General features: G+C 37.5%; 1 protein-coding gene across 2 annotated transcripts in view; it reads right to left on the bottom strand.

The window, feature by feature from the left end:
• The window catches only part of eeig1b (estrogen-induced osteoclastogenesis regulator 1b), a 42,825-nt gene extending 17,668 nt beyond the window's left edge, over positions 1–25,157 (bottom strand). The window contains exons 1-3 of one of the 2 annotated variants that reach the window (XM_082170674.1): positions 24,715–25,157; positions 24,413–24,459; positions 24,033–24,329 (exon numbers count right to left, since the gene is read on the bottom strand). In XM_082170674.1, coding sequence (XP_082026800.1) covers positions 24,033–24,178 — 146 coding nt within the window. In that variant the 5' untranslated portion in view covers positions 24,179–24,329; positions 24,413–24,459; positions 24,715–25,157. The remainder of the gene's footprint in view (positions 1–24,032; positions 24,330–24,412; positions 24,460–24,714) is intronic. The other variant, XM_082170675.1, reaches the window with a different exon arrangement.
• Between the last annotated feature and the right edge of the window lie 1,384 nt (positions 25,158–26,541).

Raw genomic sequence — 26,541 nt, 5'->3', positions numbered from 1 at the left:
CTCTTTATGTCACACACTTGCGGTTCCTCTGTGTCTTCCTCTTTCTATAGGCTTTCAAGAGACATTTTGAGGATTATAAATGCAAACTACCAATGTATTTCTCCGATTGTGCGAATGAGGAGATGTTTAAATTTCTAAGTAACTAGACTAACAATTTACACTGAAGTAGAGACCCAAACTATGAAGACTAATATCATACAGACTTGGTGTGTGGGCTTTTTTGAATTGGACCAAGCATGGCAATGCTCTAGAAACCACACAAAACATCTTAGCAACTGCATAGCATCACATTAACAGTCACTGAGAATAACTAAGAATTAGCATATGTGCTAATGCAAAGGCAAGAAGCACTTGCACATTCTTTAGAAATTAAAAGAGGAAAAAGTTAACATCAAATTCATATTATACAAAAGGATTGCTGCTTCAGTATGACATTTTGGCTATTTTCAACCACTTTTGCTTGTGAAACTAAAGGTTCAAATTGCAGCTAACTGGCTGGGAAAGTGTTAATCAGATGACAATAACTTGCGTAGTTTATTATGATGTATTAAAAAGGCACGGCTGTGCAATTTTCCAGTGGGCTAACTGACCTTGACAGAGTAAACAGAAAGAAAGAGAAGGCAAATACAATGTGACGACACTGTTGATCAGTAATCTTGATCCCTTTAGCTTTAGGGTGCTACTTTTAATCATTAAACATAATAAAATTCATAAACAACTTAATATAACTGCAAACATGCCCAGATAAAATATTCTTTGTCCCCATGTGGAATAAAGTTTAGAGTGGAAATTACATGAGCACTGCTTTGTATACATGTGAAAGTAAACAATAAAAACACAGCTAATATGTTTGTCTTAGTGAACACTACCATTTAAGAGCTTGGGGTCAGTAGATTTTTTTTAAAAGAAATTAATACTTTTATTTAGCAAGGACACATTAAATTGAAAGTAAAAATGTTTAAATCGTTAAGAATGATTTCTATTTCAAATTAATGCACCTTTGGTGAGTATTATGAGACGTCTTTCAAAAACATTACAAAATCTTACCAAACCCAAACTTTGGTGGTGTGTAAATTGTTGCACAAATATTAAAAAACAACAACATTTGACTTTTATGCAGCTGAAAAGTAATGTAACAGTAAGCCAATTCTTCAAGAGAAAGTCATTTTAATGAAATCTCCTATCTCTCTGCAGCTTGATCGAAATTTGCATCCTCTCTCTCTCTCTCTCTCTCTCTTATTCACACATGTACAGTTAATCTCCACTGTTACATAAGGCCCTTCCCACAGGTGTGCCATGTCACTCCAGGAAGAGTCATTCTTACATAACCTGGACTCTGGAACCCTGTTCTTCTGTCAAGCCACTCACCTGCCGCTTATGAGGGATAGCTGGTTACACTAAAGCTAACTCATGTGAGTGCCAATGAGAGACATTCAACTTAAAGCAAACAGAAACAGAGCAAACACACACGCACATCTCTCTCTCTCTCTCTCTCTCTCTCTCTCTCTCTCTCATTTCAAACTTGTAAAAACTTCAGAAAACACTTCAAAGCATGCAGACAGGTGCAAACAGGCTCAGACTGTTGACATGACGAAACACGACAGAGGAAGTCAAAGACACCAGCATGTGAAGAGCACGTAAATGTAAACACAATGGAAATAATAGCTCACAGCTATTACAGAGTCTAATGCCACAAGTTTTGCATTTTTAAACTCAACATTTTTTAACGCCAAATAGCTGTTTTTGAACACATTAAAGCTCCACCCTTAGAAACGGTGAACCTAAAACCCGAAAATTACACAAGGCTCCCTTAAGGAGGATTTGTCAATTAGTCATTCTGGCAAGATGGTTTTGAAAATATGTACTTTTGCGCATCCTTATTCAGTAAACACTGGGATTTTGTGCTCTTATAATGGAGACGGTTAAAATATCCTTCTACAGTTTCTTCATTTTGTGTGTGCCTGAAGTCCAATTATAATGTTAGTGAAAGCTTTTGGCAGCAAGACAGACATCATTTTGTGTTCCCACCCTCTCTCTGACCCCAATAATTAAACAGGCTGTTTTTGCTACTGCAAATTTAAGTCATAAATGTTAATGTGTAAGTGATCTCTGTTAAGACTGGATAACCTCTTTGCATTTAAAAGGCTCTCCAAACATTGCTGACATATACATTTATGATGTCAACATGGGCAATTTACAAAGCCCTTAAAAGACATGGTGATTGGGGGGGATGAGCTGGGAGTAAAAATTATGTTTCATAATGCTTTTGTGTTGACTTGCAAAACTTTTACATTTCCCAAAGAAACTTCACATTCGCTCGCACAACTTTTGTGTGTTTTTTGAAAGCGAATGCCAAGTATCTTGGAGGAACACAAAACTTTTGCAAACGAATGTCCCTTTTGGGGCTCTGAAGCAATCAAATTCTACTGTGCTCAACTTAGTTTCAATAAACCCTCTAAGTGGACTTGGCCGGTATTTCTGAAAGTTTAATAGCATACATAGAACACTTTGCTCAAAAGAGCAAGAAAAATCCTGCTTTCCTTGATATGTCCCCTTTAACTACATGGAAAAGGACGTTCACACACAAGCACATCTGTGTAAAATCTGTAACAGAGATCAGAGAGGCAGCAGATGCATTCCTCATCTGGATTGGGGAGAACAGGAATGACGAAGGAGGGAATCAAGCTGGTGAGAGGAATGAAAATGAGTCATACACAACATACAACCACATGCACATGTACACTCACATGCATCCACAAAATACAGAGACACACACCTATAGTACAGTGGGAGAAAAATAACAGAGCATATGGGATGAGTACAAATGTAACATAAACTAAAGGAAAATAAACAACATGACCCACTTCACTGATACACATGTTATTGAGTTGCACTGAGGTCATGTTGGCTGCTGAAAAGAACAATGGATTTGACGTGGATGTGTGGTGATCACTTGCAAGTGAGCTCACCACAAGGGTCTATATTGAGCACAAAAGATAGATGTATTGAGAAGATATGCTCACACACTTTCCATATATGGAAGCACAGAGGTCTGGGTAATGAGACTGAAACGTGTCTAAGGCCCTGTTTACACCTGGTATTAAGATGTGTTTTGGTTGATCGGATCACAAGTAGACGAAGGAGACATACCCTTTTACACCTGGTGTTTTAATCTGTCTATTTTGTCCACTTTAAACCACTTCTGTCCGGATTTTTACGAGGGGAAGAATGCGTTCACTCACGAGTTCTACGAGGGGAAGAATGCGGATTTTCAATCCGAATGCATTTTCGACTATCTTTGGAAGTGGTCAAAAGCGGACAAGCTCAAAATGTTTTAGATCCCACTTACACCAGTAGCATCGTCTACTTATGATCTGATCGACCAAAACGCATATTAATAGCAGGTGTAAACAGGGCATAAGAGCAATGTGACAATCATGTCCGCACTGAACATGAATACGCAAACATGAAAACAGTGTAAGACTATATCACATTTAATCATTTAGCAGATGCTTTTGTCCAAAGTGACTTACAAATGATGAGAACAATAGAAGCATTTAAACCAACAAAAGAGCAACAATATGTAAGTGCTGTGACAAGTCCCAGTTAGTCTAGCACAGTACCCATAGCAAGTTTATTTCTATTAGAAATAGAAAGTGTTTGTATTAATGGGTCAAGTGTTGACAAAAAAAAGATCTTTCTCTAAAATGGCTAAAGACTCAGCAGCTCAGGTTGAGGTAGGCAGGTCTTTCCACCAGCAGGGAACAGTCATGGTAAAGGTCTGTGCAAGTGATTTTGTGCCTCTTTTGGATGGTAACGTAAGCTTTTGGAGGGCACATTGAAAAGCTAGCCTATTGTTTAAAGTCAAAATGTCCAATTCTTATTTTTATTCATGGAATATTGCTGCATTTATTATAAATGAATTATCTATGCACGTTATTTTTTTTAATTAATGCCCTCGTTATCTCTAATAAAAAAACTTCCCATCCCTCTTGCAATGACATCTCTTCTCTGATGCCGCGTTTACTGGGGCGAGGGCGGGACAACCTGTCAATCACTTGAGATGACAGCATGGACAAAATCAAGCCTAGCTCTACATTTTTTCTGGTTCCAGAAGCTGTTTTCACTCTGATAACCAATCACACTAGGGAAGAAAATAAAAAACATTGGAACTTACGTTTTATACTGACTTTAATGTAAGAGGGAGCTGGAATATGGACCAATGAGATTTCACAAGGAAAACATATCACTTTGCTCACTTATTTTTTCTTTTTTTTTTAAGTCCACCTGATTAAGACCTGACTTGGGATGTAATGAGGTGAACATTTTACAGGCCCTTGACGTGTTAGTTTTTGTTTTTGTGTAAAGTTTTCTGCCCATTGGTTGAGACCCCACTACTTGCTTTATAAGCTGCAGCTAGAGTTCACTACAGCTGAAAATTGAGCGCAACATTCCAAAAACTGTTTTGTAACAGCACGAGGGAAACGGGCACGTGCTGCATCTCAAAACGTGACCGACTCACGTTCAAATGTATTAAACTCACGAAGATTATCAGACCTAATGAATTATTCACAGTTCTCTCCATCATGTTGTGATGCGAGGCACTGGAGTGGCTGATATCTATATTTCATCACTCTGAAGAGCTCATTAGCTTAGTGGAGCATCTAGTGCCCGGCTGTCAAACAACACCGCCTGTGGACAAAATAAGGCCCGTAAAATTTGCAATTAAATCACCACAGGAGAAAAAAAACAAAACAAGCAAAAATGTTGTTTACTGGAAAGTCATTTTGAGAATGTTAAAGGCTATCCCATTAAAAAAAAATTTGGGGGCATTTTTTAGTTGGAAAAAATATCGTTTTTAATAAACACTACTGTTAAAATGTGTGGAGTCAGTAAGAATATAAAAATAAGTCTCTGTGTATTTATATAACTCCGCTATAGTTTACTTGCTTTGGTCCAAACCAAATACAATATTGATTTTTTTTTTTTTTGGTGTGATTCGCTTTCACACTGCCTTTTTTTGCAAGTGAACCACAATTTGTACGCAAAACCACACGTGTTCATTGGACCGAAATTCTCAAGCAGGGAAAAGTAGGAAGTGAAAAAAACAGGCTAATCATGGAGATCTTTCGTAGAGCGATTTTTATTCTTTTACTGATTTGGTGTTTCAAGCTACTAACGCAATATGAGCATCATTTCATACAATGTCATCTATACCAGGGGTTCCCAAACTTTTCCATGACAAGGCCCCCCAAATACCACTAGGTTCTGGCCAAGGCCCCCCTTTTGCAGGATGTGTTATTGAAATCATCGACAATACTATGGCAAATGTAGAAATAAATAAATAAAACATCTAGGTGAACATCAGATTATGTGATGGTGTTTGATACCAGCCAATCAGAAAGATTATAGAGATGAACCGATTACAATTTTCAAGGCCAATTCCGATTTGTCATTGAGTTAGACCTGCCGATACAGATTTTAGCCGATTCTGATTTCATTTTTTCTAACCACTTTACAGCACACACAAATATTTATTTTCTATATATATATATATATTTTATAAAACACCACTTTTATCCAAACTGATTAATAAAAACAAGTTTAAATGGGTAAATTTTCTATAAATATTTTTGAGTCTTCATTTTCTTTTCTGACACATTGTAAACACATTATACATGCAAATGATGTACATTTTTGGTACTTTTTGTGTGAAATCATATTTATTTTGTCCATCAAAAGTGTGCTTTCACTTTAATTGAGCGTGAGCAGCGCAGCAAAAATAGACTCGGCGCCGAAACCCTCCACTTCACTACTGCTCACGGCATGCGACGCTCCTGCTTGACGCTCACGCGCTGCTCCTGCTCGCGGTGTGAACGCACTCAATGAACAAAAAATTTGCGCTGCTCACGCGCCGCTCGCGGTCTTAAACGGCCGTAATTCACAAGGTTTCCTACATGTGCGTTCTGTGTGCACGTGTGATGCTGATGTTGCGCGATGTTAATCATGCGGCGCCCGAGTGCATTTGAATCGGCATATGTCAGACTGAAAATCACGTGAAAAATCGGCCAATTCTGGTCACCAGCCGATCAATCAGTTCATCTCTAAAAGATTAGCATTAAAAGTATAATGTTCAGATAGGCTTTGCAACAAATTATTATAATGTTATTTCATAACAATACTCATATTAACACATTTTTGAAAACTTTTTTTTTAACTCTTTTTTTCCGCTTTTTTTCCCCCAACTTGCTGCGGCCCCCCTGGCGCCCCCTGGCGGCCCCCCAGGGGGCCGCGGCCCCCAGTTTGAAAACCACTGATCTATACGATGTTGTAATTAGGATTTTGCGAAGACGAAGATGTGCTGCAAGATGGTTCCGGCGGAGAAAGCATGCTCTTAACTGATAAAGTTCAAACATTATTAAAAACAAGTGAACAGTCAGTAATAAAATAAGAGCAAATACACAAATTACAAGTAGAGATGAATAGTAAATAAAGTTATTAAAGCAACACTATGTAACTTTTCAACCTTAATAATATATTTCCAAGATCCTTGTGATGGTACATCGACTTACAATAAGTTGAATGACACGTCTGCCATAACCTGACAAGGTCTGTATCGCTTTTACTGGCACTATGTAACTTCGGTGTTCGGGTAGTAACCAGAGCACAAAAAGAACTACAAAATTCGACTGCTTTACGGCATACGTCACTTCCCCCACCACTTCGTCAAATTTGGACGTGAGAGGCCAACCAGCGTTTGTTTTCGGCTTTCGTGCGTATGTTTTTGTCATGGGGGTTGTTTACACCTGGCCACTTTATGCGTTTTCTCAGATCGGATAGCTATAGCTATCCGATCGTGAAAAGTCCAGGTTTAAATGCCCTCCGAAACGCATTTGAGACGGATTTGAATCCGATCCCTCAAACCACTTCAGGAGGAGATCTGAGACGCATTCCAGACGAAACTGGACAAGTGTAAATGCATATGGTTGTTGAAACCACATATGTAAATTGTACTCCTCCAAAAAAAAACTATAAAAAAAACGTGTGAGAGCGTGTTATAGGCTATATGTTATATCCAGATATGACGACGCGCTGGAGCACGCATCACCGCAGATGAGCAACTGCATCAAGCCAACGTGCAAACTATCGCAAATCAAAGTGAAAGTAAGTCGCAGACGCTTAACACACAATCTTCATCATTAAAAGTAAAGAAACGAAATGATCTTACCAGGGCTGTTACTGCTCTCTCTTATTGCGGTCTTTGATTTTGACATTTTAGCTGATGATCTATAAAATGCAGCTCATATCTGTTGCTTTCGGTGACGTGAACTCCATTAAATCTGCATATAGCGCGAGAATTGAAGATCGAATTTAAATCCGTTTCGCAAAAATACATTTATGTGACCAGGTGTAAATGGAATCGTTTTGATAAATCAGATAGCTATGCCTCACGAATTAGTTTGCCAGCTGAACTCAGGTGTTGTGAGGTGTATTTATCACGTAGTCCTGAGGGATATCAGACAACGCTGTTGAAGTTGATTCCTGCGATTCAATTGCATTGGGCCGGCAAGTTTCAATTACAGAGAAGCCTATGGAGGAGTGTGAGACAGCTCTTAGATTTAATCAAAAATATCTTAATTTGTGTTCTGAAGATGAACGAAAGTCTTGCGGGGTTGGAACAACATGAGGGTGAGTAATTACTGACAGAATTTTTGGGTGAACTAATCCTTTCATATTTCTGGAAACATGATAAAAAAATTCTTCAGGATTTATTTATTTATTTTATTAATAGAAAGTTCAGAAGAACAGCATTTTATTTTTGTAACATTATTCATTTCTGTACTGTCCCTTTTGATCAATGTAATGCAGAATAGCTATCTAAAAGTGTTAATTTATTGCCCAAAAACTTTTGAACTGTTGTGCATGTGTGTAAATATTGTAACGTCTTTCATAAGGGGACTTTTGCAGCTTATTCATCATTTGTAAAAAAATTTCAACATACCCTCATGGAGTATAAACCTCTAATTGTGCGCAAGAGTGAGGTATGACATCGTTTTGGCGTAAACACAATAACAGCATTCCAGATGTTCCAGCAAGAGCATCAATCTTCTTCCAGAGCAAAGACTACAATGCTAAGGTCATCCCTCGCAAACACTGACTTTTCACCTCCCTCTAGAAACACTCTGCTGAGCCAGAAGATTGTTGATGTTGTCGCGTGTGTGTTAAGCAAAGACTACGGCAGAGGAAATGAAACACATTTGATTAAGTGTGGATAATATTCTAATGTTTAGCCTCATCCAATCTGGTGACAACAGTCGAATCAGCCTTTTAAACCGAGTGTTTGTTCTGAAATTTCACTGAGGTCTTTACATCTTTGCCCTTTAGTCAACACAAGGACAGCTTTTAAAATTCATCTGAATAATGTGTATTATTGGTTGTGTCCTTTCAGCAGACTCAACTGTAGCCTAAATTCCAACCCAAGAGTTAATCTGAGCCCATCTGTTTAGACAGACAGTGTTAAACCTATTCTCCTGTAGATCCACACAAACGTGGATCAGAAACATGTTGTATTAGTGTGTTTGTGTGCATGTAAAGAATACTGTAGCCTACATGCTGTAAGGTGGGCGTTACGGAAGGTCATGTGATTATAAGATGCTTCATGAAACCCAGTAAAAAAAATTTTTTATAATTATGTTAATTCTAATATTATGTATAAAATTGAGGTAAGGAATTGATTAAAGGTAGGGTAGGTAGGATTTTTCTAAAAAACTTTTTTTCAAATTTGTTTAAACTGTCTTTATATACCAATACATAATTAAAATGTAAGTGCTCTGAAAAAGAGAGTATAAAAATCGAGTGACTGTAGACCTTTTAATCTGAAATAAACACAGCTCATTATTTCCATCCGGGACGAAACAATTGATTGGTTTGGGCGACTGTCACTCTCTCTCGCAACCATGGCTACCACCCCTGTTGCTACAAGATCTGCCCATATGCGCGCACCCGTTTGATTTGAGGAGTGCAAGAGAGGCGCGAAACCTACGAAGAGTAAAATTATGGCAGAGAAAGAGCATTCAATATTCAAAGCACCTGCATATGCAGTCAGCGAAGGCAAACAAGGCAAAAAAAGAATCTTGAACGACCTCCTCTGCTTCGCCCTCAACCCCGGACCTGTCCTCGAACCGACGATGCGGTACTTGTCTCCGGAGTGTAGTCCTCATCAGAGTCAACAATGTTTTCATCATGGAAACTCTTACATGCAAAACACCGTATATGTTATGAATTTTACACGAAATTCACCTTCATCACAGTGTAACTGATGGTAATGGAAAAACGTGTATCAATGCAACCTGTTTTTAGCTTTGCCTTATAAATATAGCTCGTTACCTATAAATATAGCTCGTTACCGAATCAAACAAAATATATTTTAAACTTTACCAGTATCGATATGCTAGCTTGATAGTGAGTACTAAAAGCCATCTTATTTGTTTATATTTATAGTGATAAAGTTAGGTATTTTATTACATGTGATTCTGACATGATGTCACTGCATGCACTGCGCTCCTTCCTCTCCACTCGTCTCAGGTAAATAAATAAGTAAGTAAATAAATGCGTCTTCCAGCTGAGCCTGAGCGTTTGGCATCGCGCGTTCATGTGTTTTGGGGGCGTGGCTTTGGAAGGAGCTCAGAAGGGAGGGGGTGGAGTGAATGGAAATAATGAGCTGTGTTTACAACAGTCGTGAGAGGTCTACAGACACTCGATTTTTATACTCTCTTTTTCAGAGTACTTACATTTTAATTATGTATTGGTATATAAAGACAGTTTAAACAAATTTGGAATGTTTTTTTTTTTGAAAAATCCTACCTACCCTGCCTTTAAAGAGAGGACCTGATACTACTACTACAAACATTTTTGACAGACTGTCCTACTGATTTAGATTTTGAAGTCAGATGACATGGCAACACTACTTGGAGCACCAACTGTTATTTTACTCCGAAGATTTAGCTTTTATTTTGACAAAGGGCAAAATAAATTAGGAGAAGTACTGTGTAGGAAAAATAAAAACTATATACATCAAATCACAGACATAGCGACCCAACAGGATCAGTTTTCAGAAGAACTCTCCATAATTCTACACTTTTGCCTTTTTTGATTAGGACGGAATTAAAATCACAAACTCTGTTTATGAAACCTAACCTCCTTTGGGGAAACTAGTTCCATTTCAATAGGATCTGAACAGGGCTTCTGTGTACACTGACGTTCAAAAGTTTTGGGATCTGTACGATTTTTTTAAATGTTTTTGAAAGTCTCTTATGCTCACCAAGGCTTTACTATCAGGTTAAAATCAGGTTTTACTATCCTTATGGGGCACTTGGTACCCCAACTGTAGGGTTTACCTGGACCACACAAACAAGATTGAATCAATCTACTGATTTAGTCACACAAAGGGATTTGCTTTTTATTGCATTATGTATTGAGCTCTCATATGTTGAGATTAGAGAGTAGTACCTGTGGTAGGGGACGGGGGCCGAGAAGAGAATGGTGGTTTTGCAATGCAATCCAGCCCTTAGAGATTCCTGTGATGTTGACATCTCACAGGTCCAGGCAGTGACACGCAGCTACCACAAACTTCTCTCTCAATGCTGCCATTCAATACCGTTTGAGATTTAGGAGTGACAACCAAAAACAAATCTACTCTTACTAGAGGACCAGTGATCTTAAACAAGTTCTAACTAATGTGTAAGCCTTCAGTCATAAAACAAATGGAGAATTAATTGACCTGAGGGTGCAAAGATTGTATCATATATAGATTGATCAGCCAAATTTTCTGCCAGGGGAGAATTTATTGTGGCTGCGTAGGTGGAACTCAAATCCATCTTGAATTTGAGAAACACTCCAATAAAATTGAGGTGAAAAGGAAAGCAGTTCATGAACGTTTATGGAGAGCAAATGTGAATACATTAATGCAAACAGCTATCCTAATGAACTTACTTTTGCATTGAACTTGATTAGTTCATTAATCTTCTGACATCTCAGAGCTAAATCAGTAAAACATGTATGCATTTTTGTCTCAGACAACACACATATTCAAAAACACACAAAGTGTGTTTGTTGAGTTATTAACGAATTACTCTGTTACCAGGGTTGCTCAAATAAATCAGGAGTCTCAGGAATTTAATTAACCATGTGAAAGGCAAAACTAATAGGACTTTACATAATCAGTGGCTAAACCTTGGACCTGAACACAAAGTAAAAGCTACCAATTCAAATGCAGTTTTCCATAATTATGGTGAATAAAAATAAAAAAGTTAAATTAATTCAAACACGTCACAAAAATGTTGTGCAATTAACCTCCAAAAATGGATGTGTGCTGAAAAGCTGTTGACAGCTCTCATTAAAATTAGCCTTAGAAAAGATGATGGAGACAGAAGCTCTGGTTCAAAACCTTAGTGAGCTGCCTACTGCCTTCTAAGACAGCATCTTAATATCTTGTAAGCACATGTGAACAATTTGGGACAATCTAATTACAAAGGAACCATTAAAGATTGCAAGGGCACATTACTTATGAAAAAATGAATATATTTACATTACATATAAACACTGCAATATTTCATTAAAAATGTAAATTAAATAAAAAAAATAAGTCAATTTACATTTCATTGTGACTTTAATGATGAACATGTTGCTAAGCTAACAGCACAATACTCTATTCAAAATAAAGGTGCATGACGCACAAATATTGGGTAAAAATTAATTTGTAGTTACATGGAACAATTTTTATTGATGCCTTTGTTTAAAGATTTAAGTTTTTTAAGTTAACATTTCTCTCACCTCATGCACCACCTGGGATTTTAATCCTTTTATTACATTTTCTCAATGAATTCTGGAACAGATAGATGAGCCAACATATCAGGGACGTGCTTATGACGCCCTAAAAATCTGCATGCACTATCTGTCGCTGTTAGTACATCAACAGACTACTAGGACTGCCCCCTAAGCACTAAACATCAGGCGATGAGAAAGGAGAATGAGGCTCTGGCGACTAAATTTTAATTAGTCGGTTAGTTACAGAAAAAAAAAACTCCACAGAAATTGGCAGTCACGCAGTCACGGCTGGTCCATGGGGTAATATGTCGGGTATAAAATAAAAAGTACTGTGGGAACATTTCAAGAGAGTAAAGAATGACCACAAAAAGGTGATGTGCAACCTCAAACATGACTTATTTAAAAAATGCAAGTAGTAGCCTAACGTAAGCCACTTTACATGGCCGTCGCTCTAACGTTAACCTAGATAAATGTGTGCTAATATTAGATGCATATCCAAGTGTTCAAGCGGAGTGTGGAAGCTAAGTTAAGTACCGCAGTTTCTGCACGACACGTTTAACTTAACTTCCACGTCAATGCCATCGGAGTGCATCTTCTCCAAGGCCGGCTTGATTGTGAGCAAGACATGGAGCTCACTTCTCCCCGAAAACGTGGACAAACAGTTTTTCCACTAACTAATATACTAATGGCTTAAATGAACGACTAACAGTCGACTAGAAAAATCTGTAGTCTGGGGCAGCCCTGACTACAGACCTCCAGACACACAATCACAGAAATGGCCACAAAGACCCTCACACGCTGAACATTGGATCATAACCTGGCTCTTTTCATCTCTGATAAGCTATGCAAATACCAGCCGGGGGCCTCTTGACATTATCATTGTTAGCTGTTGCATAAGAGGCACAGGAATGGGTGGAGTGGAGACCAGTCCTACATGCACTTTACACATGTAACCACCCGTGCAGTGTTATTCACTGGAACAGAGGCCCTAATCACTGAGTTTTGAAATCAGAGCCTCTTCAATGCTGTAAGTGGACCCTGTGGACTACATTTGCCAACAAAACCTCACTTTAATTGATTACTGATTGAAAGCGTTCAGAAGGTCACAGTTATTGGAATGGTTGGTGTGGAAGAGCTTTGGTGACATGGATGGGGACACCAATTGGCTTTAAAAAGCATGTTTAAACACTTATCAATAAGTAATCAATTGAACATTCAGCTGTGAGCTGAAGTCTGGAGGTCAAACTAGAAAATTGCTCTCATAGGCTCCAGGATCTCTGTGATTTTAGTCATCTCTCATTCCACTGGAATGGATCAGGACCCACGGGACGGGCCAGACGCTCAGATAAGAGCCAGAAACACAGAGCAACGCAGATGAGAAAACCCAGCTCACTCTTTTTAAAGATGATATACTGCCAATAACTGTTGTACGAGCAGCCAAACAATATGAAATGCCTCTGCTGTGGGAGCTCTGGTCACATGAAAACAAACAAATATAAGATCAACTAAACACAAAGTTATCAAGATTGATGGAAACAGAATGCTTAAAAGAAAAATACCACAGACTAAACTGAAATCTTTGAAACTCTTTGAAATCAACTCCAGATTTTTGTAGCACAGGCAGACCAGCAACAGTGTCTCCTGATGTTAGTCACATTTCATTGCTATCACCCTATATAGGCCAATTTGCCGTTCCCTTCCTTCTTTCTTTCTCTTTCCTTCACGTGTCCGTGGATCTCACTCAGGCTCTCTTAGCTGACTGAAAGATGGAGAGACCCAAAAAAAACCACACAAGTAAGAAAATGAAGGGGTGGTGAGAACACTTTGGGATTGACAGATACAAACCATTTGTACTTAAAGTCACTGGTTGATTATTGCCAGCAACCCTTAATAGTTCTGGGAAATTGTGGAGCTTTTTGTAAATCAGAAGGCATTGTTGTTGTTACTGAAAGAATTCTTCTGCTGGTTGTTAATGTAAGCCTGTTTAGAATGTAAACTCAAGTCAAATGGTATAACATGACCTCAGAGAGATGATTTATAAATTAAATTAAATTTTAGAAAGATTTAATTTTGACATGCTATATAAAGTATATAATATAATGTATAGTATAGCATAGCATTAAATACAGATATAAGTGGTTTTTAATTCTATAGGAATTGAGGAGTGCCAGCTGTGTTTTCCTCATTCAGCTGCTCGTCTTTTCTGTCAGGCATTCTCTATAAAACAGGCAAGACTAAACTTACCAATACTCTAAAAATAATTTTCTCCATGTAGCCAATGGGCTAAACGCTTCAGTAATTACTGTAATTTACAAATCTGTGTGTGTGTTATGAGGAATGTTAAACAGCCTAACAATGTTTTTGAGTTATGTATGCAAGGATGTTTGACATTGAATGAATGACAGTGAATTTGCATGAAAGGCTAGTATGGAAATTACAGATGTGTCACATTACATATATAAAATTTGACCAAGGTGTTGATGACCAAATACATTTCCACTTACTGCCATTGTAATATACACCATGTATACTCTACCAATGCACTACTTGATTAAAGTCGCAATGAAATCAAAATTGACAGATTATTATAAATTATTTATTTGTGAACATAATTCATGTGCTACATTTACTTTCACTCTCCCTCACAAACGGCATCAAGCCAATCAATTTCCAATGGTCATTTCAAGTCCCGTTATATATGAACTTTTTCACTTATATATATATATATATATATATATATATATATATAAAATATAAGGGTATAAATATAATTTTTTTTTTTTTTTTACACCCAATGCAGGACTTGAAGGAGGCTGGGATAAATTCATCTAGAGCAGGACCAATTTTATGCCTCAAAAAGAATTCAACCTTTGATCTCACAAGCTCTCCGAGCTTGTCTATGAATGAGAGTCCAAATTCTGAGAGGCACAGCAGATTTACTGCTCCGAGATTGCAATCAGAGTGCAGACGGTGTGTATGACAGCACGTGCATCTAAAGTGGACAGGAATGGATTGAAGAGCGAGCAGAAGATAAAGCACAATGATTAGCCTAGCCTCTTAACATGCAGAGACAAAACCACAAAAAACATTGTTGGAGGGAGAAGAAAGACAAGTCTAAACAGACTACAATTTGCAGGAAGAACAAAATGTAAGGGCAGCAGGGTGCAAAGTCACTAAGTAATTCATTTTCTTGAATGTTCAAATGGGTACTTTAAGCCAGAAATAATAAAAGACTGGTGCAACATTACAGCCAGCTTAATGTCAGTCATTATTCAACTATGGTGTTTTCTTCTTTCTGTGGTAGGTTCTCCCTGAACAAAGGTTTTGATTTAGTTTCGGTGTATGTAATGAAGTATCCAGATGCTAGTGCTGTGCTTTGATGGTGCAAGCGTATCAAAGTACATGTTCATTTAATACAACCTGAATCTATCAGACAGTATTAGTCCCACACTGTACTGCAACAAAATGGCCATAAAGTACACTGATATAAAGAGTCTGACCCTGAAATGAATGAAGAATGCACTAGAATCACCAGAATGGTAACAATATCATGTTTCGTGCTGTTCGGGACTGTATGTCTTGTACAAGTTTTGCCCTAAGCTTGCAAAAAAGCTTACACACAAAAAAAAACAGTTGGTTGGTGTGGCTATATTTTCATAATAGTAGGCTATCCAATATCAAGGCTTGTAATTTAAATACGGTAACTGTAACAGGTGTGGACAGAGATAAATGTCTGTTTCTTGTGCTGACAACACAGTTTAGTCTACTACGTTTTGAGAAACGTTTTAAACAGGCTGACTGAAGATTTGAGGTGGAGGAGATGTGTGTATTAAAGCTGTCAAGAAACACTGTCGTCTGCACTGGAGTGTTTGCATATAGTGCTGTGAGGGACAGAGGAACGTGTGAAGGGGAGAGAGGTCAATCAAGTGGACATTCCTAGCTATGTTGTCTGTGAAACCCTGCAACACATCCTGCAACTGAACTTTGACCCCTGGAAACCTGTGACTATGCAAAACCAGGGAGCATAAGAAACAGCTGTAAAAAAGCTGTGAGAACGTAACTCAAATACATACACTTGAACAGATCTGTATAGTACTGCGACAATATATACAATATGAGAAATAAGGCTTGTGGCAAAACAAGCAAACAAACTACATCTAAAACTATTAATTAAGTGACAAACACAAAAGGGCCAGTCATGTTTTGTGAAAAGCTTGTTCTCATTCCCTCTGTCCCTCCACTCTTCTGTTCCCCCAGGACTTCATTTAACCTACTTCTGTGTGAAACTCCCTTCCAGATGGTGCTCACTTTTTATCAGTCTTCCCCTTTCTTCCATATTTTCCCACAATATGCCCACAGACTCCACGAGTAAATGAGAGATAGTTCTTGACTTATGTTTCAGTGCAGTGGTTTTTCTTTCTTTACTTTTATTCTATTCTGTTTATTTTATGTATTTTATTGCGTGTATGGCCGTTCAAAATTTGGGGTCAGCAAGTTTTTTGTTTTTTTTAAGAAAGTAATATTTTTATTACTATTAATAATTAATTATTATTTATATTTTATACACAAATACACATTAAATTGATTAAAACATGACATGAAAGACATTTAGAATGTTACAAAAGATTTCGATTTCAAATATATGATTTTCTTCTGAACTTTCTATTCAACAAAAAAAATCCATGAAAAAAAAAAATTGGGAAATGTTTCTTGAGCACCAAATCAATATATTAGAATGATTTTTGAAGGATCATGTGACACTGAAGACTAGAGTAACAATTTAGCTTTGCCATCTCAAGAATAAATTACTTACATTTTAATTTGTCAAAACAGTTCTTTTAAAAATGTAATGATATTTCACAATATTTTTTATTTTAACTAATTTAGCCTGGGTGAGAATAAGAGTCTTCTTTTAAAACAACATAAAAAAATTAAATGTAACTGACCCTAAACCATTGAACAGTAGTGCATAAATTCTACATGAATGCATTTGGCTGACATTTTTTTCCAATGCGACTTGCATTGCATACATACATTTGATCATGTTCATGCATTCGCTGTAAATCAAACTCATGGTGTTGTTGCTAATTTCATGCTCTACTGTTTGAGCTACATGAATGTTAAGTATTGCTACTACTATAATAAAAAATATCCCTGTGGTACTAATACAATCATTTTCTTATATTATCCTCACATGAAAAGTGAAGTGGGGATGTTTCTGTAAGAGATTGTAAGGACTATTGATATAAGACAGATCTCTGCCGTTGTATTTTGCTTTTACAGTACAGTACACAGTTTCTCACTGGTATTATTTCGTTTTTAAAATAAGCAGATTTTTGATAGTTATCAGTGTATTATTGTGCATGTAAACACCTAATGCAATTTTAATGGATTTTTTTTTTTTTACCAGCTTTATCATCTGCTAAGCGAAAATCGTAAAGTAATAGCACATTTTTCCTCAACAAAAACCACAATTTCAGATATAATTTAATAGCAGATAAGATAAGAGCTGTTACGTGTCAATGTTTAGACGTATAGCAGCAATCACCACTAATCATTGACTAATGGATCTTTGTAAAATAGTAGCTGATGTCTAAAGGAGGGCAGACGGTGCAAAGTCCAGTTAAGACACCCCAACTGTTTACCTACATCTGTTTGGTTCACAGCAATCTGTTTCATGAAGTGTTTACAGGAGGCAGTTCAGAAGCCTCAGTCTGTCCCCGCTGAGAGCAGGTGCACCGCCGAGTCTCAGCTGCTAATCTCATTGAGTAGTTGTAGCCCAATAACACCGCGACCTGTACGGGATGAGACCCTTGTTCCTCTGCCCACTTGTGCTCCGTAAGCAAGCTGGCAGCACATGCCAGGAACTTAACTAGCAACCTTATGGTGTGTATAGCCACCAGAAGAATTGAACTTCTGCACTATGAGACACCCCAATACAGATCTTACAGACCACTTTATGTATGTGAAAAGTAGGCCTGTCACGATTATGAAATTTGGCTGACGATTAATTGTCTAAAAAATAATTGCGGTTATGCCGATTAATTGTCAGTTTTAGGGCTTTGACGATTAATTGTCTGTGTTAGGGCTTTGGCAATTATGCTGATTAATTGTCTGTTTTAGGGCTTTGTGCTTCATTCATTAAATAATTGTGATGAATTTAATCCTTTGTAAGTTATCATTTTGCAGTGTAAGTTTACAGTTAACACCTTTAAATATTAAATAAATAGGCTATATTCAATAGCTATGACAATTTGTTTATTAAACTTAGTGAGTGTATAAATCAGCAGCAAAAAGTAATTTTTGAAAACATCTGCACAGTAATTTAATAAAATCTAAACATGTTAATAAAAACAAATGTGCACAAACCATGATAATATGATACGCTTCAAAACAGAGCGGAACAAAGCGCGTACAGTATGCGCATCGCGGGTGCAGAATGATGTGCTTAATGCAACATGGAGTCGCAGCGATGCACAAGTGCGCATTTAAAAGTTCACGGCACAAAGCGAAGAAATGTCGAGGGCACAAATCCTAGTGTATATCAGTCCAACAGTTTATTGATCATTTGTTTCTTCACAGTTTTAAACTCCAGTTATTGTGCGTCTGATGCCAATTCATAGTCCTTGTGCTGTGTAGGCACACGGTAGCGAGCGAGTCATTTAGAAACAGCAAAAAACTCCAGCAAAATAAAGTCATTTTATGCAAATCCACAGCCCTTTATCTACAGATCAAGCATTATAACGTCAATGTCACATTGGAGAAAGTTTTACCGTGTATCCTGTCGTAACCGGACGACGCGCGCTGTTTGAATGCTGAACGGAATGATTGACAGCTGCAGAGTTTGAATGCTGAACGGAATGATTGACAGCTGCAGAGTTTGAATGCTGAACGGAATGATTGACAGCTGCAGACGAGTTTGTGAACTTTAATTTAACAATGTAAATATACTACTGTCCCTCACATTAAGCTATGGAATGGCTTCAGATGACTTTGAATATATTGCTAGAAAACGTAATTGGTGCTTGACTGCTTGTCTATTTATTTTGGTTCATGACTCCCCCTTGTGCCGTAGGTCTATAAAAGAGCGCAATAATCGCGGTTGTCTGAAACAATCGCGGTTAGATCAAATAATCGCGATCAGACGGTTATTTAATTATCGCGACAGGCCTAGTGAAAAGTGAAAATTAGAAAAGCAGGTGAGAAAAATCTCCATTCATTATTGTAATGCAACAAACTATTGAGCATGAACCTGTAGCCTGCAGACAGAATGTGTTGTTTTTGTGGTGCATTGTGGGAGAGAGAGAGATAAGCACCTCATTAAAATTATGCCCTATGTGTATAAATTGACTGCATCTGGAGTCTCAGATAAGACGTATAATATATGGTAGAAATATAATATTGACATTAATGAGTCTTTGAGTGTATGAGAAAGCCAGAAAAGCAGCCAGAGAAAGACTTATCAGCCAGCTATAAACACTAATAAATCACCTTTAACAAATTACAGCCTAAATCAATTTTCTGTCTATTGGGCTTTTGATTTAACCAGAAAAGATGGTCTAAGAAAAGGTGTGGAAACCATTCACTACCTTTCTTAGCTTACATGCTCCTTAAAGGTGCATGGGCAATACAATCATTATGGATGAGTGTTTGTGTGTGTGTTGTATACCCAAAGTGCCACATTCTCAAAGGTTTCATTTGATACCCTGTTGCTAAGATACTAAACACAAAACAGACGTGAATACACATGAATGGGTTCTAGGCAATGAAAAAGAGAATGATTTGTTTTCAAAATCTCACATTGTCAATTAGCATAATCTGTGTGTCTGTTTCGGGGTGTAACTCTTCCTGTGGAATCTAAAGAATGAGGTTCTGCTCGATTTGTCAAAGCCACCATGATGCAAATAACACACACTGAGCAGAGAGAAACCGGATCCTCTTTCTTTCTTCAGCTTTCTCTTTGTTCATTTAAGAAAGTCAATCAGCACCAAAAGATTAAATATAAAACAAAAACATCTTTAGAAAGTAGTTGTCAACGATACGGATTGTACAGTGGCCAAAGCCAATACCTATATCTAGACAAGTTTAATGTACATATAATTAAAATATGTACACTACCATTCAAATGTTTGGAGTCGGTAAGATTTTTTCATGTTTTTGATAGAAGTCCCTTGCGCTCACCAAGGCTGCATTTATTTGATTAAAATACAGTAAAAGCTGTAATATTGTGAAATATTACAATTTAAATTAAGTTTTAAATGCTCCATTTTACAATGTAATTATTCCTGTGATGGCAAAGTTGAAGTGCTCAAGAAACGTTTATTCATTAATACATTTGTGCTGCCTAAAATTTTGTGGAAACCGTGATTCTTCAATGAATATAAAGTTCAAAAGAACAGCATTTATTTAAAATCGTTTGAACAGTAGTGTGTACATAAATAAAACTAAATAAAAAAAGCTTTATATAAGTGATATGCAAGCTCTCTGTTGGCTGCCACTTTTAACCCACACTAAAGGCATTTTTAACGATTTCACGTGATTTCAAGTGGAATACTTAAAAGTAATGGCTTAGTTTTAATAACTCTACAAAGGAAACAATGTATCAAGTACAAATGGTCTCATTTGCTTAAAAAAACTTTTTGATGATCTTCCAGTGTGGTTTCCTCTGTGCGCTCCTATTCGATGGCGCACGGTAAATCAAGACCTTATAATCTGAGCGATCAGATCAATTGGTAACAACACGTCGTCCCTACCCACTATAACCGAAATCCAGTTTCCATTGGTTGAACTTTCAAATGACGTTGAAAAACACTGCGTCATTATCGCGATTTGCGACATGATCAGATCCCGGAATTCCCAATAGCTGTAGCCAAACAGCATGTCATGTTACTCCGTAAGGACTTTCTTAAAATCTACGCATCATGTTATGCTGTGTGTGGGCTCATTTAAATCGAGACAAACTGCTCAAATAAAATAAGTGTGATTTACAATAGTTTACTAATGTTTTGCGAAGTTACAAAACAGAATGTGGCACTAAAGCCTAATCTGTATACAGTTTACATGCGCGTCGGCAGATATTTTTTATGGTTTCACCTCATCAAATTGCAATCGGTTTGTGAGATCGGACAAATTTAGTAAATCCCGACAGAGTCATAGAATGTGATTATCGGCTGATACTGATCTGCGGCCGATTGATTGGAGCATCCCTAACAGCCAACATTTAAATGTTTCCATTTCAAAAACAAGTATAAACATGATTGGCTTTAAAATGTTATTAACGCTATTAATATAAAAACTTAAGTGTAATTTAAATGACGAATGAATCGAATAGCAAACTTGTGAATCAAAATCGAATTAAATCGTGAAATTTGTGTCGATATACCTAGCTATTGACCAATGCCAATAATCCTAAAATGCCTTGACTGAATGACCTACTGTGGGCGCACAGAATTAAAATGATTAAGACTTTATAGTTATCTTTATAGTTACTGTCTTTGGTGAGAATGGGCCTTAATTCTTCTGCAGAAATAAACCTGTGAGAATCAAAGTATTTATCGTCTGTGGAAGGCAGAGGAAAAGAACAGGAAGGAAGAGAAATGAGCACCCCTGTAATGATTACAATTACAGAGCAATTTCATCAAAAACTATCCATCAATGGAGAGACTAGGGCACAGACACAGACACGCGCACACACACACACACACACGCACACCAGTTGCCTTAGAAACCACTGCTGCTGTATAATCTCAACCACAATAATGATACACCTTAAGAAAGTCTGCAACAAGAAGGATTTATAACTCCATCTAGAATATTTCAGCAAGATCTTTTTAAGGTTTGGATGCTAATCACACACAAAAAAACAAACAAAAAAAGACTGTGAATGTCTGAATGGGACCTTTAACTGCATGTGCCCGCCTCTATGCAGACCAACCATTAAAAAGCAAGCCTATCAGCACCCTCTCTTCCTTCAAGCTTCGCTGCCCTCTGTCCACTCAGCAAGCCAAGACACCTCTGGAAACTAATGACTTCTGTGTCTACATCCTCATCATCCACCCCAGGAATTGTTATCATCACGTTGATCTGATTTCTCCCAGTTAAAATGCAAACCTGAACTGTGGAAAACCTGGAGAACAAGTCTGAGATCATATTAAAGAGGCAAGATCTTCCACATTGATAGTACTACTATTGGTCTGTCATCAGTCTGAGAGCTGACTCCTGTCAATCAAGCGCTCCATGAACTCAATCCACACTGATAAGAGGACAGAAGGATGAAGAAACGTGAGAGAGTGAGAGAAAAGAATGAGCGAGGGGAGGAGGGCAGAGGGAAACAGGACCGTGGCTTAGTCAGACAAACGGCTCTCTGTTTGGACTATCACTGAAGTCTCTATCCTGTTTTTCGCTTTCTCTCTCTTTTTCTCCTTCATGCATTACTCCTCTATCCATCTTGCATTCCACTTCCAGTTCCCATCCAGTTATTTTTTTCCACTATCTCTCTAGAAATTACCACACACTCTGTTTCTGCTATCTATCCAATCTAATCTCTTTATCAATACATCTGAGGAATGATGTTGGGACATTCATGACATAACCCTCTTCTCCCTCATCACATTAGATACACAAGGCATTGTGCAGAATGAATGCAGAGGGCATCTCAGTGCACTAGAACCAGAGCACTCACTGTGCCTGGCACCGCTAGCAAGTCAATGCGCCCACACAATATACCACCCCCAGTCATATGCCACTAAAAACAACTTCACAACACAAGAGAACTTCAAATAGACTGACACATTTTTGGCCTCTAGAGTTACTGTTTCTCGTGCTCCCTGAGTTGTCGCTAGCGTGCCTGAAGGTGGTTCTAGGGGAAACCGCTATACATTTTGTGTGGATTATTTGATGAACAGAAAGTTCACAAGAACAGCATTTATTTAAAATAAAGATATTTTGTAACAATGTAAAATTAAAGTCTTTACTGTCACTTTGATCAATTTAATGCATCCTTGCTGAATAAAAAATATTATATCTCTCTATCTGTGTGTGTGTACGTACACACTCACACACACATATGTAAATAAAATATTTTATTTATAAAAATAAATATATAATTTTTTTACATTAATTTTTTTTTTTTTTTTTTATAATTAAAAAAATATATATAATTTTTTTTTATCTATTAAAAATATAATATATACATACATTCATCTAATATCAAGTCTACCACCAAACAGCCATTTTATTCTCAATACTAGATAAATGTGAACTGGTTAAAAAAAATTGATCAACCAATTATCTCAAAAATTTGACCTATCTCAGGTAGCTGCAAAACTGTTTTGAGTCCAGAATAGGGTAAAACATTTTAAAGTGAAGAAACAATAATGCATTCAACACATCAGGTGCAAGATTCATGCAACAGTCTTTATGGTATTCACATGCTGGAATAATAACCGCACTGGTCATCACATAAAACTGCTGAATCACTCAGATTTACTAATGGACCTTCATTATTCTAATTAGGCGGTGTCTGATCAGACTTGCCCAACTGTGAGTTTAACCTAAGAGCTTAAGCCTCAATTTATAAACAACCGTACCACTGACATATGTGTGCTATCATCTTAAACCACAGTCAAAGGGCAGGAATGTGTTTAGAATTAGTCACGAGCAAAAGAAATTGTGAACATTGACGTGATTCAGGCTGTCTGTGTGCAATGATCAAAAGAGAAAATCCTTTACCTGGGTAAACAATGTAAAGAATGGCATAGTGGTTTGACCCTGACCCTTAAAAAATGTCTTGGCTTTTGATGCGAGACATGTTCAAGAGACCCCCAAAGCAACCTGTGTGGTCTTCTAAGTGCATTTTAAATGGACTCAAAAATTGTTCAGAGCTGCAGGGCGGGCCGAGTAAAAACCCAAGGTCTGAACAAGTGTTCCTAATGAAACCTACACCAAAGACAACAGCAGAATAACAATACGCAAAAATAATGTCTTTCCAACCATCTTAAGGCTATAGATCATTTTTCAACAGATCATCGTCCATCAAAAATCATACCATGTTAAGCACAGTTTAAACCAAGTGTAAAGTAACAGTGGTGTCTGATAAAAAAAAAGTTACCACAGTTTTTACTGCCCTAGCAACTGTTTTATTTGACAGAAACCATGGGAACTTTTGTGTTGGGCCCAATACAGTCAGAGAGAATCCCAAATCTTACCTGGATGAAGCAATGGAAAAGTCTCCACCATCCAACAGTCTGATTTTGCAGAAGAGCATCCCGTTCACAAACGGCACAGCCGTGAGCTCCTCCAGGGTGAAGTGTATCTGAAACTTGAACTTCTTCTTTTTTATTAAAAAAGCCATATTTTTTTAAAGACTGAACTTTAGATGTTTGAAGACAGAGGTAGATGAATATAGGGAAATTAGTTTCTTTTAATCTGGTGCCTGGAAGTTCTTCTCAATGTTAGTGCTTTGGTTCAGCATCTCTGAGAGGACTGAAGCTGTCCAGAGGAACCTGGGGTGGAAAACAGTGGAAAATCATTAGACATTAGAAAGACATTAGACCAAGTAAACATTAGAAACTACATCATAACTTACCTTAAAACCAATACAGGGGCAGCACTGTGGGAAGGCTACAATCTTTGCTGAAAAGCAAACAGATTCCCTGGAGAGTTAGTTACCTTCAAGAACTCCATTAGTCTATATCCAGGTGAAAAGATCCTTGGGACTCCACTGGCAACATTCACATAATCAAGGAAAATGTAGTAACTTATGCTCCTTGAGAGCTACTGACAATATTTAGCTAAATGACCATCATATTTTCTCTCTTTAATCGAAAGTAGTCCCCAGTTGTTTCATGTCGTAAGTGAAAATTTGAATAGAGACAGTTGAATACTTACGTCGATGAGCAGTTTTCATATGGCAGCCAGGACAGAAATCACTGGACGGAACGATTTAGAAAACGACCCATAATATAATTACTAACCAGATGTAAATCGTATCGAAATCAACTGTTTGGCGTTGAGTCAAAAGAGACTGACTGACTGACTGACTGCTCAGGACTGAAACGGTCTCTGGCTCTTTAGTGAACTCCAATAAGCGCCGCCTCCATGGACGCGTGGATTTCCCTAAATACAGCCAGCAGTTCAGGTCACAGAGAGCGTTTGAAACTCCCGTTACATCCACAAGAGCGCAACAGTGCTTCGACTTCAGTGTAAAGCCAACAAAACGCATGTTATGTTGAGTTCAGGCGCGTTGTTTAGCTTTGCCATAACGTAGGTTATGATGCTAGCTTTGTAGATGCATCAATAATACAATAAGTCACCCCTAAAACCCTCAGCGGTTTCTTGGGAGGACGAAAACAAACGTTCGTGTTGTCAAGGAGAAACAAGATATCCTAGTGAATAATGAGGATTTCGCGCGCTTGTGTGATTTGCTTAGGTTTTGTTCTAAAATGACTGTAGCGCCATCTCGTGGCCGCATACTTGCTAATGGTATTGTCATTTTGACGTATTGCTCGTAGCCTCCCTATCAAATATACATAAAAGACAGTGACATAATGTAAATCATTAGATGGTAGGCAGTGTGAAGGACAATTAATTTATAGGCTACATGAATTATTTAGCTGTTAGCTAATTTACAAACAGTTTTTTCTAGCCTATGTTTGCCTTTCTAGCCTTTGTATTTCAAACTTTAAAAAAAAATTTATTGCGACACACTCGGCTGTTCTAGCAGTGGTGAACTCATTATTAACACTACTAACACAAACTGGTTTAATATTGCCTTAATATGCATCAGAAAGATCCAAGTGTGCTTGCACACACAAGGCATTTACCTTGCTGTTGAAGGCTATAACAAGACACATAATAACATTTAAGAATATATATATATATATATATAATTATATACAATTTTCTTCTAAAATGAGAATTTTTTTTTCAAGCTCGTATTATTTAGGTTCAGTAATTTCACTTTAATGACAATTAATAGGTAATTTTCATTGCCATTGAAGTGAAATAACTGAACATAAACATACAAGCTTGATAAAAATGATCATTCTAGAAGAAAATATCAGATGGCACTTAGAGGCTTTTGCATCTGAAGTCTTAATATAAGAATAAAGACACAGATAGGTTTAGTCAGAATAAACATTTACAGATAATGAACTTGTTATAATTAAAATAATAATATTAAAATAATAAAAATGAAAAAAATATGAATAAATAGGGCTAAATTAATTTACAAGGATATTGCACAAAAAAGACATTTAACTGTTCAACATGTAGATAGCATGTGTGAAGAAACCATTCCTTCGCCTATGTTTTACTGCTGATGCGCCGTCTGAACGGCAACAGTTCAAAGGTTGTAGCAGGCTGAGATGTGCAGATCCTAGAGGGTGGGCAGGGGAACACCAATAATCCTCTCAGCACTCCGGACTGTCCATTGTAGTCTCCTGATGACTGATTTGGTGACTTAACCAAACCAGACAGTTAGATGAACACAGGACAGACTCAATGACTGCAGAGTAGAGCTGCATCAGCAGCTCCTGTGGTAGGTTGAACTTCCTCAGCTGGCTAAGCAAGTACAACCTCTGCTGGGCCTTTTACACGATGTGTCAGTGTGATTGTCCCACTTTAGGCCCGGAGAGATGGTGGTGCCCAGGTTCCAGGAACCTGAATGACTCCACTGCTACCACAGCGCTGCTCATGATGGTAAGTGGGGGATTG

Source organism: Leuciscus leuciscus (genome assembly GCF_965113295.1).
Source record: "Leuciscus leuciscus genome assembly, chromosome: 5".
Lineage (NCBI taxonomy): Eukaryota > Metazoa > Chordata > Actinopteri > Cypriniformes > Leuciscidae > Leuciscus > Leuciscus leuciscus.
Note: the sequence above shows the minus strand (reverse complement) of the source record. Positions and strands in the feature narration are given on the sequence as shown.